The sequence below is a fragment of the Fukomys damarensis genome, unplaced genomic scaffold, assembly GCF_012274545.1.
Source record: "Fukomys damarensis isolate Sample0158 unplaced genomic scaffold, DMR_v1.0_HiC HiC_scaffold_13, whole genome shotgun sequence".
Taxonomy (NCBI): Eukaryota; Metazoa; Chordata; class Mammalia; order Rodentia; family Bathyergidae; genus Fukomys; species Fukomys damarensis.
In genome coordinates this window covers 15,135,077-15,152,099 of record NW_022900925.1, presented here as the reverse complement: position 1 = coordinate 15,152,099, position 17,023 = coordinate 15,135,077, and the positions used below count along the sequence as shown (strand labels likewise).

The 17,023-nt window shown below is 45.3% G+C and overlaps 1 protein-coding gene across 2 annotated transcripts in view; it reads right to left on the bottom strand.

The window, feature by feature from the left end:
• Positions 1 to 13,578, bottom strand: part of Prpf8 (pre-mRNA processing factor 8) — a 29,293-nt gene extending 15,715 nt beyond the window's left edge. Inside the window, exons 1-24 of one of the 2 annotated variants that reach the window (XM_010642156.3) lie at positions 13,485 to 13,578; positions 13,177 to 13,332; positions 12,645 to 12,813; positions 10,676 to 10,840; positions 10,367 to 10,585; positions 10,065 to 10,277; positions 9,810 to 9,935; positions 9,610 to 9,715; positions 7,746 to 7,936; positions 7,496 to 7,615; positions 7,129 to 7,318; positions 6,887 to 7,006; positions 6,667 to 6,801; positions 5,633 to 5,762; positions 4,814 to 5,010; positions 4,478 to 4,684; positions 4,188 to 4,351; positions 3,914 to 4,040; positions 3,634 to 3,826; positions 2,923 to 3,110; positions 2,534 to 2,772; positions 2,194 to 2,340; positions 1,793 to 2,003; positions 1,478 to 1,594 (exon numbers count right to left, since the gene is read on the bottom strand). In XM_010642156.3, the coding sequence (XP_010640458.1) occupies positions 1,478 to 1,594; positions 1,793 to 2,003; positions 2,194 to 2,340; positions 2,534 to 2,772; positions 2,923 to 3,110; positions 3,634 to 3,826; positions 3,914 to 4,040; positions 4,188 to 4,351; positions 4,478 to 4,684; positions 4,814 to 5,010; positions 5,633 to 5,762; positions 6,667 to 6,801; positions 6,887 to 7,006; positions 7,129 to 7,318; positions 7,496 to 7,615; positions 7,746 to 7,936; positions 9,610 to 9,715; positions 9,810 to 9,935; positions 10,065 to 10,277; positions 10,367 to 10,585; positions 10,676 to 10,840; positions 12,645 to 12,813; positions 13,177 to 13,276 (3,774 nt within the window). In that variant the 5' untranslated portion in view covers positions 13,277 to 13,332; positions 13,485 to 13,578. Of the gene's footprint in view, positions 1 to 1,477; positions 1,595 to 1,792; positions 2,004 to 2,193; positions 2,341 to 2,533; positions 2,773 to 2,922; positions 3,111 to 3,633; positions 3,827 to 3,913; positions 4,041 to 4,187; positions 4,352 to 4,477; positions 4,685 to 4,813; positions 5,011 to 5,632; positions 5,763 to 6,666; positions 6,802 to 6,886; positions 7,007 to 7,128; positions 7,319 to 7,495; positions 7,616 to 7,745; positions 7,937 to 9,609; positions 9,716 to 9,809; positions 9,936 to 10,064; positions 10,278 to 10,366; positions 10,586 to 10,675; positions 10,841 to 12,644; positions 12,814 to 13,176 lie in introns of both variants that reach the window. The other variant, XM_033762859.1, reaches the window with a different exon arrangement.
• Positions 13,579 to 17,023: the final 3,445 nt, after the last annotated feature.

The window sequence follows — 17,023 nt, the reverse complement described above, 5'->3', positions numbered from 1 at the left end:
ACCATGCCCAGCTACATTTTTTTAGAAGTGGTTCCTCTACCTCTCCCAGAATGAACTAGAGTAGACTCTAGTCTCACAGCACTCTAGTGCTCTCACAGATTCTCACTGTAGATAGCTTTATAAACACTATGTCCCATCACTGTTCTCTGATCATGTACCTCTATCTCTAACTAGTGAGCTCATAGGTTAAGGACCCAATTTTTTAAAAAAAGGACTCAATTTTACATCTAGCATCTAGTGGGTGTACAATGCCTAGAACACAGCTACTAATAGCGAGTTTTACTATTTCCCTTTGCTAGGAGAAAGACCGCTCTAAAAAGACAAACTTTTGGACTGGAGCTCAGGGGCAAAGCAATTGCCTAGCACATGTGAGGCCTTGGGTTTGGTCCCTAAGTACTGAAAACTAACTTATTTTTCCCTTGCACTACACTAAAAAAAAAAGTGTAATGAAAAGTTTTAGGTAACTCTCCACCCACCATAGTATTTGGGGATTGAATCAGGGCCTTCACCCTGAGCTACATCCCCAGGCCTTTTTACTTTGAGACAAGATCTCACTAAATTCCACTGGCAAAACTTAAACTTGGTGTCCTCTGCCTCAGCCTCCAAGGGTGGTGGTATTACAACCTGGCTTAGGTAAAGAACGTTATTAAAGTGCATCTTTGAGCCAGGCATAATAATGTATACCTGTAATCCTAATACCAGGAGTTTCAGGCCAATCTGGATTGTGTTCAAGGTCAACCTATATAGCCAGATCGCATTTCAAAAAAACAAAAAATCTGGGCATGGTGGGACACATCTGTAATCCCAGCACTCAGAAGGCTGAGGCAGGAGGATTCCTACAGGCTCAAGGTCAGCCTGAACTATATAGTGAGACCTGTCTCAAAAGACCAAACACACACACACACAGAAAAGCTTACTCAAATATACAAATCATTTTGTCTATGTCATGTATTTAAAGAGATAAAAAGTTCAGAATGAAAGGAAATATTATAGGTATGAGTTAGACTAAGGGAAACCAGGGTAAGGTAACTTTATTTAAACCTTGCAAAACTGTAAGTGCACACAATTAACCAAACCTCACATTCTTTCTTAATTTCAGGTGCCTTCACAAAGCCCTCTGTAATTAGGGAAAATAAAGATACCTAGTGAGAATGCTTTTGCATAGGTACTCCACAATACTAGTTGAAATGCTACCTAACTTGACTAACAAGCCTCTGAGAAATGCAAAAATGATGATTTGTTCCAAACAATTTTTACTTTAATTTAGAATCTTCATAATTCCACAGATGTAGGTTGCCAAATCCCTACAAGGAATTCTCAGAAAATAAATGAGAGTCAATCTGGCTATCCCATAAAGAATGGAGACTGGTGCACTAAGCAAAGCTGGGAAGAAAAGAGCCCAAACCAAGGGGAGAACTGAAAGGGATGTGAGATGAGCTGAGGATATGAGGAAAGCGGGGGCAGAGGCTTTACATACCTTGGTGAAAGTGGTGGAGCCAGAGGCCATCAGAATTTGACGCACACGGTTGTGGAAGCGCTGCATTGATTCATCATCCACACGCAGGAAACACTGAGCTGTCCGCTCCTTAGTAACCTAAACCACAAAACTAGGGTTAACTTGTCTCTGGAATTGCCATGGGGACAAAGATCAACTCTGACCACCAAAAAGCCCAACCCTCCACCAAGCCTCAATGGACTGAAAATGAAAATAAATGCCTGTATTCTTCAGCCCCACTGAACACGGAGGTAGGAGAGCAGTAAAGTTACTCCTAGTTCCCTTCCCAGGCTGTACCTCATTCTGTAGGTTCCAGACCCCATCCTTATGGGTGAACTCCTCATAGCTGGTGCGGCATTTAGGTAGGATGCGGCATTCAAAGCCACACATGTTGAATAGCAAGTTGGGGTTGTCCTTACTATACACAGACACGAAGCTGTTCTCCCACTGAACTGTTGTCACTGATCGTGGCAGACGGTTCTTGATGTCCCAGAAAACTGCCCGACCCCTGCCCAGAGCGAAGGTATTGTTACATTAGTCTCCTGGAAGAACTTCCCTTCACAGACCAGACTGATGAAATCCCAACACGGTGACACTCATCCCACCAGGGACACAACTTACTCAATGCCTTCTAACTGCGCTATGGGCACCTCAGGCTGACAGCCTTGAAGCTCCCTCACCCCCCAACTTAGACTCACAAGTTGACATCATGTTTCATGAGGCGCATGCGGGCGTCTCGGGGCCAACACTTCTTATTATTATACCCAACGATGTTTTCATTGTTGGGGTCAGGATGCTCTGTCAGGTAGCGTTGGATCAGGTCTCGAGCCTCATCGGCTGTGAACCTACAGCAGGCAGAGTACATTGTTGAGGCCCAAATACAGCATGACCCCGAGACTCCCCCAACTCCACAGATGTGATCTCACCCCAGACTTCATTCCACTTAAAACCCCACCCCGCACTGAGTCAACTAAGACATTACTGCTGCTTCCAGAGTAGGTTGTATGCCTCCGCACCACACAGGACACAGCCACTCACCTAAAGAAAATATGGATGCGGTCAATATATCTACAGAAGAGTCGGATGGGGTGGGCAGCCTCGGTGGCTATGTCCTGGAAACTCAGAAAGTCATTTGGCATCTGAGGGGGCCCAGCCATTTCACTGGCCCGGTGCAATCCCAATACCAACAAATCCATCACCAAGCCATAGTACTGCACAATGAATGAGGCAAACTGCAGGCCTCTGATGATCCCATATGAATTTGTATGGTTCATGTCCTAGAAAAAAAAAAACTGCAAATCTTAACAACCTCTGGCTCAGGCTTTTCCTGGTCCAACCTCTTTCATTCTCCTTTCAGCAAATCTTACTGAGTAGGCCAGACAACCCCTCATTCTCACAATTCCTTGCTACCCTACCCCAAAACACACCTTATAGTTGATGACAACATTGTTCTTGGCTGTCATGTAGTCAGCTATGTTGTGGTCCACGATAAGTCGCAGCAGCCTATTCAGCAGTGTTAAGTCAATCTTTTCATACATCTTCTCAAAACGAGATTCCAGCATGACATTGCACTCGCCCTCACTGGTCTCCCACACATCCTGAAGGTTATTGATGCCTGGAGAATAGGCAAGACAAGTCCCCAGAAGGTTAGGCATTCCCTTTCAGGAACGGTACCCACAGAAGCTATTAACACACACACCAAAATGCAATCCTGCTACCACTCCATTCCTTCACCAAGATCACTGCAAGTGTCACCTTTGTTTAGTTTAACATCAAGACTATTCATTCCCTTGTTACCATCCAACAAAAAAGTGAACCAATCATGCTGCAGAGATAAGAATTTAGGGCTGGGTGTGGTGGTGCACGCCTGTAATTCCAGCACTCAGGAGGCTGAGAGAGGAGGATTTAAGAATTTAGGGCTGGGTGTGGTGGTGCACGCCTGTAATTCCAGCACTCAGGAGGCTGAGGCAGGAGGATTGCTGTGAGTTCAAGACCAGCCTGGGCTACATAGTGAGTTCCAGGTCAGTCTCAACTACATAGTGAGACCCTGTCTCAAAAAAACCAAAACAAAAAAATGTAGACATACAGATCAATTCACTCCTCCTCCTCTTCCTCAGGGAATGATTCGAGAGTTTTACCTTGGCACCACTTGTAAACAAGCAATGGAGGTGGTTCTGTGTCAGCAGGCTTGATCCAGGGTGGGAAAAGGCGGCGTTTGTCTGCTTCGTACCACAGGTACTGGTCTAGGTATGCGTCAGTTATCTTCTCCAGTGGTTCCACATCATACACTGGCACCAGATGGCTATAGAGATCCATGAACTCAATGCCCACCTAGGGGACAAGAAACTGAATCACACCAATCCACCAATCACCTGATGCCACGGGTGGCAAGAATGAAGAACATAGCATCTCACTCACTTCCTTAAAGGCTCTCTGTGTGAGGAGGTGACGCTTGATGCGGGACAATGCCTCATGGGGGTTGTCATAGGCTTGCTCGATCAGACCTAGCTCCTCCCTCTGAGACTGGTTTAACCGAGATTTCACACTGACAAAGGAATAGGAAAGGTGAATGAAGAAAACCATTGTGTACCAAACAAAGAAAGCACTGGGGCTAAACTTTTCTTTGGATTGACAATGATGATATTTCCTTCATCACCCTGCCCAGCAGGAACCCATCTACCCCACTCCTCACCTATAAGCTTCCTTGAGTCGTTCCAAAGCCAAGATCAGCAACTTGGTGTCATGCTTATAAGACAGTGGGGGGAATGGGATGGGTGAGAATCTACGGCTCTCCAACCAATGCACAGTGGTGGTATATACTGCCACTGCTTCCTCTGCTGTGATGTAAGGCCCATCCTGCAAAGTGGATTTGAAATTAGCTTCTTACCATACCTAAAAGCCAGAACAAGCCATGTTCCCAACTCTGTAGTCCACCCTCCCACCCAGAGCCCCCAACACCAAGCTCAGCCTTCTGTATCCAACCTTCAGGTAGTTGTGCTGCCGCTCCTGTTCTGCCTTCAAGTAGAGGCGAGTGAGGCGACCCAGGTTCTTTTTGCAAACAGTCTTGTCCACGGTGGCCCCTCGGCGGATCCGTTCTCGGTTGTAGTGGGCAGTGTTGGTCCACCAGTCAGCTTTGGCCTTCACATATCGAAGGATCATATTCTCTATGGGTGTTGGCAGTCCTGGGACCTGAGGGTAAAACAGACCCAATGACAAAGTGACAGAAGTCAGACAGCTCCTTAAAGGTGTGTGGGAGTGGTAATCCTAACCTCAGAACCATGGAGGACCAGGCTCCCTCTGAGCTGGAGAGAAACCTACCTTCCAGGGAATGTTGGCCTTCCAGCAGCGCCAGGCTTCACTGAGGTGCTGCAAGATTGTTCGGGCCTTGTTTTGTTTGATCCCTTCAGGCATCATGTCCAGAATGTCATGCATCACAGCTGCCCGAAGTTCAAGGTCAAAATGGGACTCCACTCGCTGCTTTGTTACTGTCTTTGCCACCCCTTTTGAATGTCGGCCTAGAAGTGAAGGAATGGTCCAATGAGGTGGTATCAATGGAGAGTAACAACACATGCAAAACCACAGACTACCAGCTAGCTATGGTGGTACATGCCAGTAATCTTAGAAGTCTAAAATAAAAGGGCCAGGGATTTAGCTCAGTGGCTCCTTCACCAGCCTCGCAAGCACAAGGACCCGAGTTCAATCCCTGGTACCAAAGTAGTCTAAAAGGGTGGGACAGTTGGATTACCAATTGGAGCCCAGACTGAGCAACTCAGTGAGACCCTGACTCAAAAAAAGGCAGGGGCAGGGGGCAGGGGCCAGTGCAAAGGCCCTGGATTCAGCTCTTAGTAGCACAGACAAAAATATTCACAACTATACTTCTGAGAAACTTCCATTCCTGCAATTGAATGATAGCCTCAAGCCTCAGAAGAGAAGCCCAAGAAAGAGAATCCTGGGGTTCGCAAACAAGGGTAGGGAACAGATAAAAAAGAGCAATGAGAGCCAGGGATTTAGCTCAGTAGTGCCACCACCTGCCTTGTAAGTGCAAGGCCCAAAGTTTGATCTCTGCTACCAAAAAAAGAAAAAAAGAAATAAGAGAAGAGCAATGAAGGGAGATATTGGACAAAAAAACCCACATACCTTCAAACTGCCGGGCCAGGAGGTTGCCCAACCATCGTTCCAGCAAAGGGGTAATACCACGCATGAAAAACAGCCAGACCCGCCAGCCAGCAGCCCAGAAGCCACAGCCAGGGCCTTTCCCCACAGGGCCCTAGAATCCCAAGCAGACATCAAAAACACAAGTAAGTAATTCATTCAGATAAAAGCAGAAAATGGGCCAGATGGGCCAAGGATATAGCTCACTGAAAGAACACTCTGCCTATCATGTGTAAATCTCTGGGTTTGATCCTCAGCACCACAAATAAAAAACACAAAGCAAAAAAAGAAAAAAGTGATGCAGCTCAGTAGCTTAGTGGCACTGTGCCTGCCTGGCAAGTGCAAGGCCCTGAGTTTGATTCTTGGTTCCGGGGAGTGGGGGGAGGACAAAACTGGGCAGAGGTAGAGCAGAAGAAATATATGACAGTGAAAGGAAAAAAGGAAACAATCTAGGACCTCAATATCTACAACAGGGGAGCAGCCAGGCATGGGGGCACACAGCTATAATCCCAGCACTTGGACACTGAGGCAGGAGAATCATGAGTTTAAGACCAGCTTGGGGAACTTACCAAGACTCTGTCTCACACACAAAAAAAGCTGGGTGTCTCACACACAAAAAAAGCTGGGGATTGTGGCTCAGTACACAAGAAAACAAAATAAAACACCACCATAAAATCAGAGTAAATGAGAAACTTGAAGGCACATCAAAACTGTGATCTATGTTGCCTACTTGGATTTAGAAGTAGGCTTTGGGGGGAAGTGTTTTGAGATTCACAAAGTGAAGGTAATAATGACATTCATAACGTCTCTCCAAAGAGGTCCCTGGAAAGAGTCCTGACTAGATTTAAAAACGAAAAGAGATCTGGGCTGGGGATTTAGCTCAGCGGTTCGGTGGCCTGCCTCGCAAGCGCAAGGACCTGAGTTCGATCCCCAGTACCAGAAAAACAAAACAAAACAAAACAAAAAAACAAAAGCGAAAAGAGATCAGGGAAAGTAAGTCAGCAAGGACCAGGTCTCACCGTATTGAAGCGGTAATAGATGAGATGCTTCAAGTCCTTGCACATGCGGATCTGTCGCATCAGCTTGTATTTGTATCGATACATGCCCGTTAGCTGCCCCACGTGGGCAAATATATACTGCAATCCATCTGCCAACTGCAACACAATTGTGCGGCCAGAATGAGCTTGAGCCAGGTCCAGCTTTCCCACCTGGGCAGGGGTTGGGGAGACCAGGCCTCACCTGGAAGGCATCCACATTGCCCAATCGATACTGAACGTGACTGTCCACAACCAGCTTTGTTAAACGCAGTACTTCCCGACACAGGTGGAAAGCATTCCCAAAACGTGATTTCTTTCTTTCCTAAAGAAGCCAAGAACACAAAGAACAGTAATGACCAATGGACCCAAATGGACGCAGGCCTCACTGAAACTAGTCATCCAACCCTAAGGCCAGGACAGCCCTGAAGTTCAATGCAGGCGCACCTTGGTGGTGAGGGTCTTCACAGGCTTGAGGTTGAAGTTGTAGTCCAGGTGCAGGTAGTTTAGGTTTTTACGGTGGATGAGAAGGTTGAGCATGTTGTAGCCCTGACGGCAAACTTGTAGTCCCACTTCCACCCAGTCCAGTTTTGTGGACTGAAAGAATTTGGTAGCTTTAAAAGAGCGGAAGAGATACCTAGTGTGGGAATAAATAGAGTGAGTCTAGTAATTATCTTTGAAACAGAAGTTGAAGGGATGGGAATGTAGCCTAGTGGCACAGCACTTGCCTGGCAAGCTCAAGGCCATGAGTTCAATTCCTGACATAAAAATAAATGAATGAATGAAATTGAAACATGCCCCTTGAAGACTTTACCTCTTCTTTTGGGCCTTAGGGGGCCGATGCTTCAGAGCATTCAGCACATAGTACTTAAGCAGCTTCTGGTAGGAGACTCTCACTTTCACAGGCTGCCCAGCAGGACAATGCTCCCGGTACCTGGAAAAACAAGACCATGAGAGCTTTTCTCATCTCTCCTTCCAGACACTTTAGAAAAGGCTACACACACTCTTAGATGGAATCTTTTCTCCTAAATGTTTATTATCATCCTTCTAAGTAGAAGCCTTACCAGTTCTTGACAAGGGGTATGTCTAGGGCCCTGCGGGTGCGACCAGAACGTAAGTTGAAGGGTCGTGGGGCCCAGAGCAGGGCAATGCCATTGGCTGTGTTGTCTGTGTAGAGGGGTGTGTCCTTCAGGAAGGGCTCCACAAACTCTGGGAGCTCAAATTCCTCATCATCATCTGGCAACGGTTCCTGGCTCTGCAGAAGGAAGCCCACAAAGACTGAGCACCAAGTGAACTGAGCACCGACTTGAGATGAGAGGGAAACTCTTGGGCCAAACACAGTGGTTATGCCTGCCATGGAAACTGGGCTACCACACAAGAGAAGTTCTAAGAGCCACAGCAAAGGACACCAAGGGAACAAAGAATGAACCAGGATCAACCAGGAAAGCATTTCTCCTCATACCCCAACTGGTTTACCACCAAGTGTCTCCCCAATACGAGAAGAGGCAAAAACTGCAGTCACTTCCTGCCCTAACTCCAAAGACTGGGTTTTAGGAAGGAGATGAAGGAAATTTGCTCATGTTAAGAACACAGTAAGAAAAAAAAAAAGGGGGCTGGGTGTGGTGGCGCACACCTGTAAATCCCAGCACTCAGGAGGCTGAGGCAGGAGGATCACTGAGTTTGAGACCAGCCTGGGCTACACAGTGAGTTCCAGGTCAGTCTCAACTACATAGTGAGACTGTCTCAAAAAGGCAAAAAAGAAAAGGAATACATGGATACCAGGGGTATACCTGAATGGTACTTGCCTAGCATGCATAAAGCCACTGAGATTTGATCCCTAGCAGCACAACAAAAAAAACCCAACAAGCAAATGGAACACAGATGAAGACTGAAAACATGCTAAGTTTAAGAAGTCAATCACAAAAGACATGTAGTGTGTGACTACATTACAGGAAATGTCTAGAAGAGGCAAACTTATAGAAACATAAGGTAGATTAGTAGTTGCCTAGAGCAAGGGAAGTGGGGGGAAATAGGAAAGTGACTGCTAAAGGCTTCCTTTTGGTGTGATGAGAATATTCTTAAATTGCCTGTAGTGATAGTTGCATAAATCTTAAAAATAAACTAAATGTCACTAAAATTAGACCCTGTAAATGTATGATTTGTAAGGTATGTTAATTATATTTCAATGAAATTTTTTAAAAAAGCACCACAGAACACAGTACAGAGAGCCTAGGAAGATTATTGATAAGCCCAAATAATCACAGAAACCCTTCAAGAGTACACAAATAACCTGTTTTGAGACAACTGTTGAACTCTCAAATTATCCTATAATTCAAGAGGGACACTTAACAGGATGCAAAACATGCCTCTCTCTAGCTGAATTTTTAACTAGGAAGACTTCAGCCAACCTCAAGAAATTTCCTCAGCTGGATGTGATAGTACACACCTGTAATCCCAACACTCGGGAGGCTGAGGCAGGAGGATCACCATTAGGTGAAGGCCAGCCTGAACTACATTTTTTTTTTCGGAGACAGGGTCTCACTATGTAGTTGAGACTGACCTGGAACTCACTATGTAGCCCAGGCTGGTCTCGAACTCACAGCGTTCCTCCTGCCTCAGCCTCCTGAGTGCTGGGATTACAGGCGTGCGCCACTATGCCCAGCCAGCCTGAACTACATTTAATATAGTTTCTCTGACAAGAGATAAGGTCAGGTGTTCCCATGTTTGTTTATTTGTTTTGGTACCAAGGATCGGAACTGGGGACCTTGTGCTTAAAAAGAAGGCAATGGCACTGAGCTAAATCCCTGGCCCCTTCCCATGTAAATGGTAGAGCACTTGCTTAGTTTGTGCAAGGCCCTGACTTTGCTACTTAGCACCACACACACGCAAAATAAAACTAAAGAAAAGAAAAGCATCCATTTCTCTCACCTTGACTGAGTGCCTATGGGAAATTGGGTTAATCAAAGGATCAAAATAGAAAGCTGGCAAATCGGGATCCTCGGTTTTGATGAACACAACATTAGGAGTATGGTACCTAAAATAAAAGGAAGAATCAATCAAAGCTCTCCTGGCATTTGGCTCAACCTAACTACCAGCCTTCTTTCCAAATGCTGTTCCAGCTCTCTCACCAAGTGAGGTGTACATGGTGTGGAAGGTTGTTGTATAAGTAAGGAAAAGCAATCTTGTACTCAGTGCGGATAGGCTGCCGGATGATGATCTTGTTAATATCATTGAATTCATTCCAGTCTTCATCCCTAGGATACAAATTCAAGAATCAGCAGGCTAGTTTGGAAGTGAAGGCAGGATCTTAAAGATCAAAATTAGATTTTACTTATTAGATTTTATTTGACCCATTGTGCCTAAAATCCCTCTCACCAACTTACTGGAGGTTAATGTCTCGAACAAGAGGTTCAAATTTGGGGCCTCCAGGAATGGCCATATTGAGTGCCTTAGAGGTAAAGAAGGCCTTCAGGTCAAACAGATAGAAATAGTTGTCATCCACTAAGTCTGTCAGGAGCTGATTGGCTAAGCGGTAAAGAGTGGACATCATAGGCAATGTGAACTGCCAACGCTGGTAAGTGGATCCATTAACGTATCTAGGAAAGAAAAGAGGGGCCACATCAAGCTGGCAAGTAGCAAGACCATACCACCAACTGCTCTCCTTACACTCCCACCCACAACTCACTTCCTGCTGTCTCTCAGAGGCTGGTGGTCATAGAACCAGTCCAATACAGGAGCATCCTCCTCAGGATCCAGCTCTAGCTGAATGGCTTCCAATGGCTCAACATCTAGGATGTTGTCAGCATAATCCAAGGGTGGTTCTTCATCATCAAAAGGAGGAAATCGCATCCTTTTGAAATGCCTCCTGTCTCTTTTTTCTCTACGCATCATAATCCACATTGACCTGGAAGGCAAGAATTCCACACATAGGTTTCCACCCACTGACCCCCAATCACCACCACCACCACGGCACACCATATCCCATCCCTCTCACCCCCACTGGGAGATGTAGACTGGCTCAATGACCCAGGGAATCTCATTGACGAAGGAAATGGCTCCAGTGATGTGGTACAGTACAGGTACATCCCGAATCTGCTCCCAAGGCATAGGCATATTCTCCAGAAGCTTGAGGACTGCATGGGGCATGTACTTTAGGGCACTGCCACATTAGAAAGAAAAATGAACAGAAACGGCAAGGTGATCTGTTACTGTCCCATTCTGAAAACTCAGTTATCATAATACCATGTTCCACAGAAAATTATACCTTGTAGTCCACGCTCCCCAACTCAATACATGGGTCCTTCATAAGGGGCCCTGCCTCCCTATCACCACCTTTACCTTACGCCACTTTGCCTCTTAAACTTCACAGTTCCACAATACTGGGAACCAGTCCCTCTTAACCAACAGCTGTCCCTCTGAAGATTAGGCTGCTCTACATTCTCTCCCCTCCAATCCTTCCATATGAAAAAATAAAATGTTCATCATGCTCAAAAAAGTATTTTTGAGCTGTGCATTATGGCACAGGCCTATAATCCCAGCTACTCAGGAAGGTGAGACAGGATGATCATAGGCTTAAAGCTAGTCTGGGCAGGGGCTGGGGATTTAGCTCAGTGGCACTGCACTTGCCTGAGTTCAATTATCGGTACCAAAAAAAAGCCAGCCTGGGCAGTTTAATGAGAACCTGTCTCAAAATAAAAAGAGCTGGGGCTGCTGGGCGTGGTGGCACATGCTTGTAATCCCAGCACTCGGGAGGCTGAGGCAGGGGGATCAATGTGAGGTCGAGACCAGCCTGGGCTACATAGTGAGTTCCAGGTTAGTTGCAACTACAGAGTGAGACCCTTTCTCAAAACCCCCCCCAAAAAAGAGAGAGCGCTAGGGCTGTAGTTCAGTGCTCCCTAGGTTCAATGCCCAGTACTAAAGCCTTCCCATCCACTACCCCTAAAAAAAAAGGAAGAAAACAAGCAAGCAAGCTGGCTGCCTGGCTTCCACAGCTCTTGTTAACCAGTTAGTTCATTAAGTGGCTAACATTTTTATGTGCAAATGGCAAAAAGATTTGCTAAGAAATTTGTTCCTATACTCACCCAGCAAAGGACCACAGAAAAACAGCAGTACAGAAATGAGTGAGGTAAATCCCTAAATCTCAGAGCTCTGAGCATGAGAAGTTATAAGTAGTTAAGAATGCAAAAAGTTTCCAACTGTGGATCTTGTCCTACTCAATGACAGAGACATTTTATTTATTTATTTCATTTATTTTAGACAGGGCCTCATTATGTATTTAGGTTAGTCCTGTACTCACTATGTAGCCAAGGCAGGCCTCAAACTCACAACTACGCTCCTGCCTCAGCCTCTTGAGTGCTGGGATTATAGGCATGCACCACATGTCCAGCTTACAGGACCCCCCCCCTTTTGGTTTTTCGGAAACAGGGTCTCAATATGTAGTTGAGACTGACATGGAACTCACTGTGTAACCCAGGCTGGTCTCAAACTCGCAGTGATCCTCCTGCCTCAGCCTCCCGAGTGCTGGGATTACAGACGTGATCACCACACCCGGCATTTTTCCTTTTTTTTTTTTTTTTTTTAAACAGGGTCTTGCTATATAGCTTAGGCTGGCCTAGAACTCCCTATGTAGTCCAGGGTGGCCTCAAACTTGTGGCGATCCTCCTGCTTCAGCCTCCCGCCTTGTAAGTTCTGGGACTGTAAGCCTGTGCCACTATGCTCAGCCTTAGAGGACAAACTAAAGCACCAATCCCAGATCGGGAAAAGAAACCACAGCAAACCACTGTATAATTGGAAAATCTAATTATTAAAGCATGCTGGTGGTTTTTTCCTTGTTCTTATAAAGCCAAGATGGGCTGTAAAAGAGTTCTGTCCCAAAATAACAAAGCACCTAAGACTGCAACCTATAGTACAGAAAAAGAAAAAGGACCAAATTCCAAGTGGTATTATTCCAGGATGTTCCTTACCCCAAATAGACCCTTTTGTCATGTCGAAACTTCCTGTTGGTCATGTCTCCATGGTCTCTTATTATCTTCCTGACATGTTCTGGAGGCATGTCTTCCTTCTGAGCATCCACAAATCCAAACTTCCGTTTTTCTGCATAGCGTTTGGCCTGCAACTGCTGCCATTTTCGGGCTACAAAAGTACCTCAGTTTAAAGGACTGCACAACCATGGCCCCTGCCCCTGGGTTAAGCTCCTGTCAAGGAACGTGAGGAGCGCTTTCTGCCAACTGTTCATCGCACTTATCACTACCTGACATTTTGGTTATTTGGGACTTTCATTACCTATCTCCCCATTGAAATTTAAACTCCATAGGGATTTACGTCACCCACCGAACCAGCGCCTGTAAATAGGCGCTTACAATGTTTTAACTAAGTAAAATAGTCGGTAGGTTTGACATCTCATGGACCTGCCAAAACATGCGGAAAAGGGAACGTCGAACCCTCCTGCGCGCACGCGCACACCCGCCCAGTCGCCAGTCCCAGCGCGCCGCTAACCTTTCTCCTGCAGCTTCTCCTCCGACATGTAGTCCGGCAGCGGGGCTAGAGGGCCGGGCACCGGGTTACCCGGCCCTCGGTATGGAAATACTCCGGCCATGCCCGGAGAATCCAGGGGGGCGTCGACAGAGAAAAATTAACGAGCAAGGCCCAGGCCTAAAAAAGAATACCTGAAATACCTCCGGATACCCAACGGCCTGCAGTCCCTTTCCCCTAAAAGTGCATGCACCCCGACTTGGTCCAACACCTCCGACCCATCCCGACCCAACCTCGCTTCCCGCAGCGGGGCCTTGAATCCTGCCACGCACCCTACAGCTCTCACACAGACAGCCACTTTCCCTGCAGTACAATGGCGGCAAACCGACGTCCTCCGCGTTCCCAAAGCCGGGAAGTGCGCCACGGGGTTCAGAGTTTGATCCAATAGGCGCCGACATACTCAGATGGATTGGTAAGAAAACCAATTAGGGTTGCACGTTGCTCCGGAAGGGGTGGATCCATAAGAAGAAATTGAACGTAAGGGGGTGTGGTCAGTGTAGGTTCAAGTTCCGCCTCCCGCGTTTCTGAGGCTGTTTCTGGGCCTTGTAGTAAATATTATCTTTTTTTTTTTTAATCTTCTAAATGGCTGTAGACATCGTTCCGCCAGAGAGTAAAGTCATCAGAAGTTTAATAAATTTGTCAAAATTGTGCCGTGTTTGTTCTCATAAATTCAGACTTGATATACAGTACTGGTTCCAAGTCAATCATTACTTTGTTCAGCCATCCTTGATTGAATTATCTATTGATTGTCCACTGCGTAAGAAGGGTTGAAAATATAGTGCGGAAGGACTGGGGATTTAGCTCAGTGGTGCCGCCACCTGCCTTGCAAGCGAAAGGACCCCAGTTCGATCCCCGTACCAAAAACAAAAACAAAACAAAACAAAAAAAACACTGGCCTGCCTTCAAAAATATAGTAAGGAAAAGACAACTTTATAGAGCTCCTATCGTAGCAGGACGGCAGACTAGAACTCAGGTTCTTACAATGCGACTTGATGGGTGTTCACAAATAGAGCTTTAACCCTGCCTGCCAGGAGGGTACTTATCTCAGAGGTAGAGCACTTGGCTAGCACATGTGAAACCTTGGGTCGGGTCCCCAGCACCACAGACAATAATAGTAAAAATAATCCTTCCTGAGTGTCAGAGAGGAGCTGTCAGTAGCCTAGAAAAAAAGAAGATGCCATGGAGAACTACACTGATTAGGGTGCCCCCCACCATTTCTCTTTCCTCTTTCTGGCCATGATGACTATCTCACACCACACCCAAAAATTACAAAATAAGAGAGAGGTGAATATAGACAAACAAACAAACAAAAAGAAATCTGGCTGTGTCCCTGTCAAACAAAAAATTAACAGAGTACCAGGTAAGGTGGCTAATATCTGTAATACCACTTGGGAAGCTGAAGTAGGAGGATCCCTGTGAGTTCGAGACCAGCCTGGGCTACATAGTGAGTTCAAGACCATCCCAAACTACACAATGAGACCCTGTCTCATAATAAAAATAAATAAATAAATAACACACCCACATTTATTTATTTATTTATTTAGATACTAGGGATTGAACCAAGGACCTTCACAGAGCTATATCTCTAGATCCCTTTTTATTTTTGTTTATTTATTTATTTTGGTTATTTTGAGACAGGGTCTGGCTATGTAGCCCAGGCTGGCCTTGTACTTGCAGAGATCCTCATGCCTCAGCCTCCTGAGTGTTGGAATTACAGGCCCAGGTCAACATGCCCAATTCCAGCCCTTTTTAAAAATTTTTATCTTGAGACAAGTTCTCACTAAGTCCCTAAATTGCCAAGGTTGGAGTCCAACTTATGATCCTCCTACCTCAGCCAACGAGAGTACTGAAATTCCAGTGGTGCACCACCAGCTTGGCTAACGTCCCATGTTTCCCATGTTTATTTCAGTATAATTCACAATACTAAAGGTTTGGAAACTGCCTAGATGCTCATTAACAGACCAATGGATAAAAAAACAGGTATAAATTCAACCACAAAGATGAAATGAAATCATGTCATTTGCAGGAACATGGATGGTGGTGGAGATCACTGTGTTAAGTGCAATAGCCGGATTTAGAAAGTCAAATATCACATATTCTCTCTGATATGAGAAATCTAGAAAAAGAGAAAGAGAAAGATGAATAGCCCCATGCTGTCTCTGCCTCTGGTCACCTGGCACAGGACAACTGCCAATCTGGTGTCCGGCCCAGAAATTTTTGTTGAGCACAAAGGCAATTTCCAAAACCATCAAGAAGAATCCTTAGTGTGCAGCATCCAACATGTTCGACGTATTTGACCAGCCACAGAGTCAGAGTTCACAGAGGTCTTCAACATGATTGACTAGAATAAAGATAATGTTCATTGACAAGAAAGATTTGCATGTGGTGCGTGCTTTTCTAGGGCAGAATCCCACTAGGCATCCCTTGGTGTCATAATGAATGCTCCTTGGGAACCATCAATTTCACCATGTTCTTTGCCATGTTTCCTGAGAAAGTAAATGGTGTGGACTCTGAAGATGTTATTAGAAATTCTCTTGCTTGCATTGATGAAGAAACAACAGGCATCATTCAGGAGGATTACTTGAGAGAGCTGTTGACAACCATGGACAGTGGGTTTGCAGATGAGGAGGTGGGGCAGCTGTACTGAGAACATAAAGGGGACTTAAATTCCACTGAGTTAATCCACATCCTTAAATGTGAAGCAAAAGACAGATATGACTGAAAGAACGTTAGCTAAAACATTCTAATTCCTGGGCTGGGGATTTGGCTCAGTGGTTCCGCCACCTGCTTCACAAGTGCAAGGGCCGGAGTTCGATCCTCTATACTACCAAGAAAAAAAAGAAGAAGAAGAAATTATAAAAATAAATAAGTAAAAAAAACCTTCCAATTCCATTATCTGACTCTATGTCTCAGATTCCCCTCACCCTCATAAGACCTATTGCATGCGAGTTAGTTTCACGACTTTGCTTTTTTATTTTTTCTACTCTTTACGCATTTAATTCTCCACTTAGCACTTGCATACTCAGACTGGAAATGAGGAAGAGGCTGTAAATTGTATCGAAAGAGGATTGTGAATAAAAATCAGCAGATGTGGGGCTGGGGATTTAGGTCAGCGGGCCCACGCTTGCCTTGCAAGTGCCTGAAAAAAAAAAAAAAAAAAAAAAAAAAATCAGCAAATGCGAAAGCCCAGGAAAATACATCTGTATTTCTGGTATTGCTGGGTTTTTTAAATTTTTAAGTAATAAAAATGCTATTTTGAAATAAAAAGATGACGTGAAAGTGGAAGGGAGATATTAGAGATGAGGAGAGGGATTGGGGAGGAAAAGGGAAAGGGAGAAGGATCACAGTGTGTCCTGTGTGTGTATAATGCCAAAATGGAACCCACTCTTCTAATATATTCTAATGGCTAATACACACTAACCAAAAAACTAGCTCAGTGTGGATCACACACCCACAGCAAGAGCTACAGCTAGAAAAACATTAGAAAAACATAGGAGTAGGGCTCGGCATGTAGTTAAGTGTCAGGACAATTGCCTAGCATGCTGTGAGGCTCTGGGCTCAATCCCTAGCACTATAAAGGGGGAGACAAATGAAAATTGGAGAGAAGAATGTTTTGTTTGGGCTGGGGATTTAGCTCAGTGGGTCTACCATCTGCCTTGAAAGCACAAAGACCAGAGTTCAATCCCGGGTACCAAAAATAAACAAAAAAAAAGAATGTTGTGTCTGTTTGTTTTTGTACTGGGAATTAAACCCAGGGCCTTTGCACTGAGCTACACCCCCAGCCCCTTTTTTGAAATTTCTTTTTTTTTTT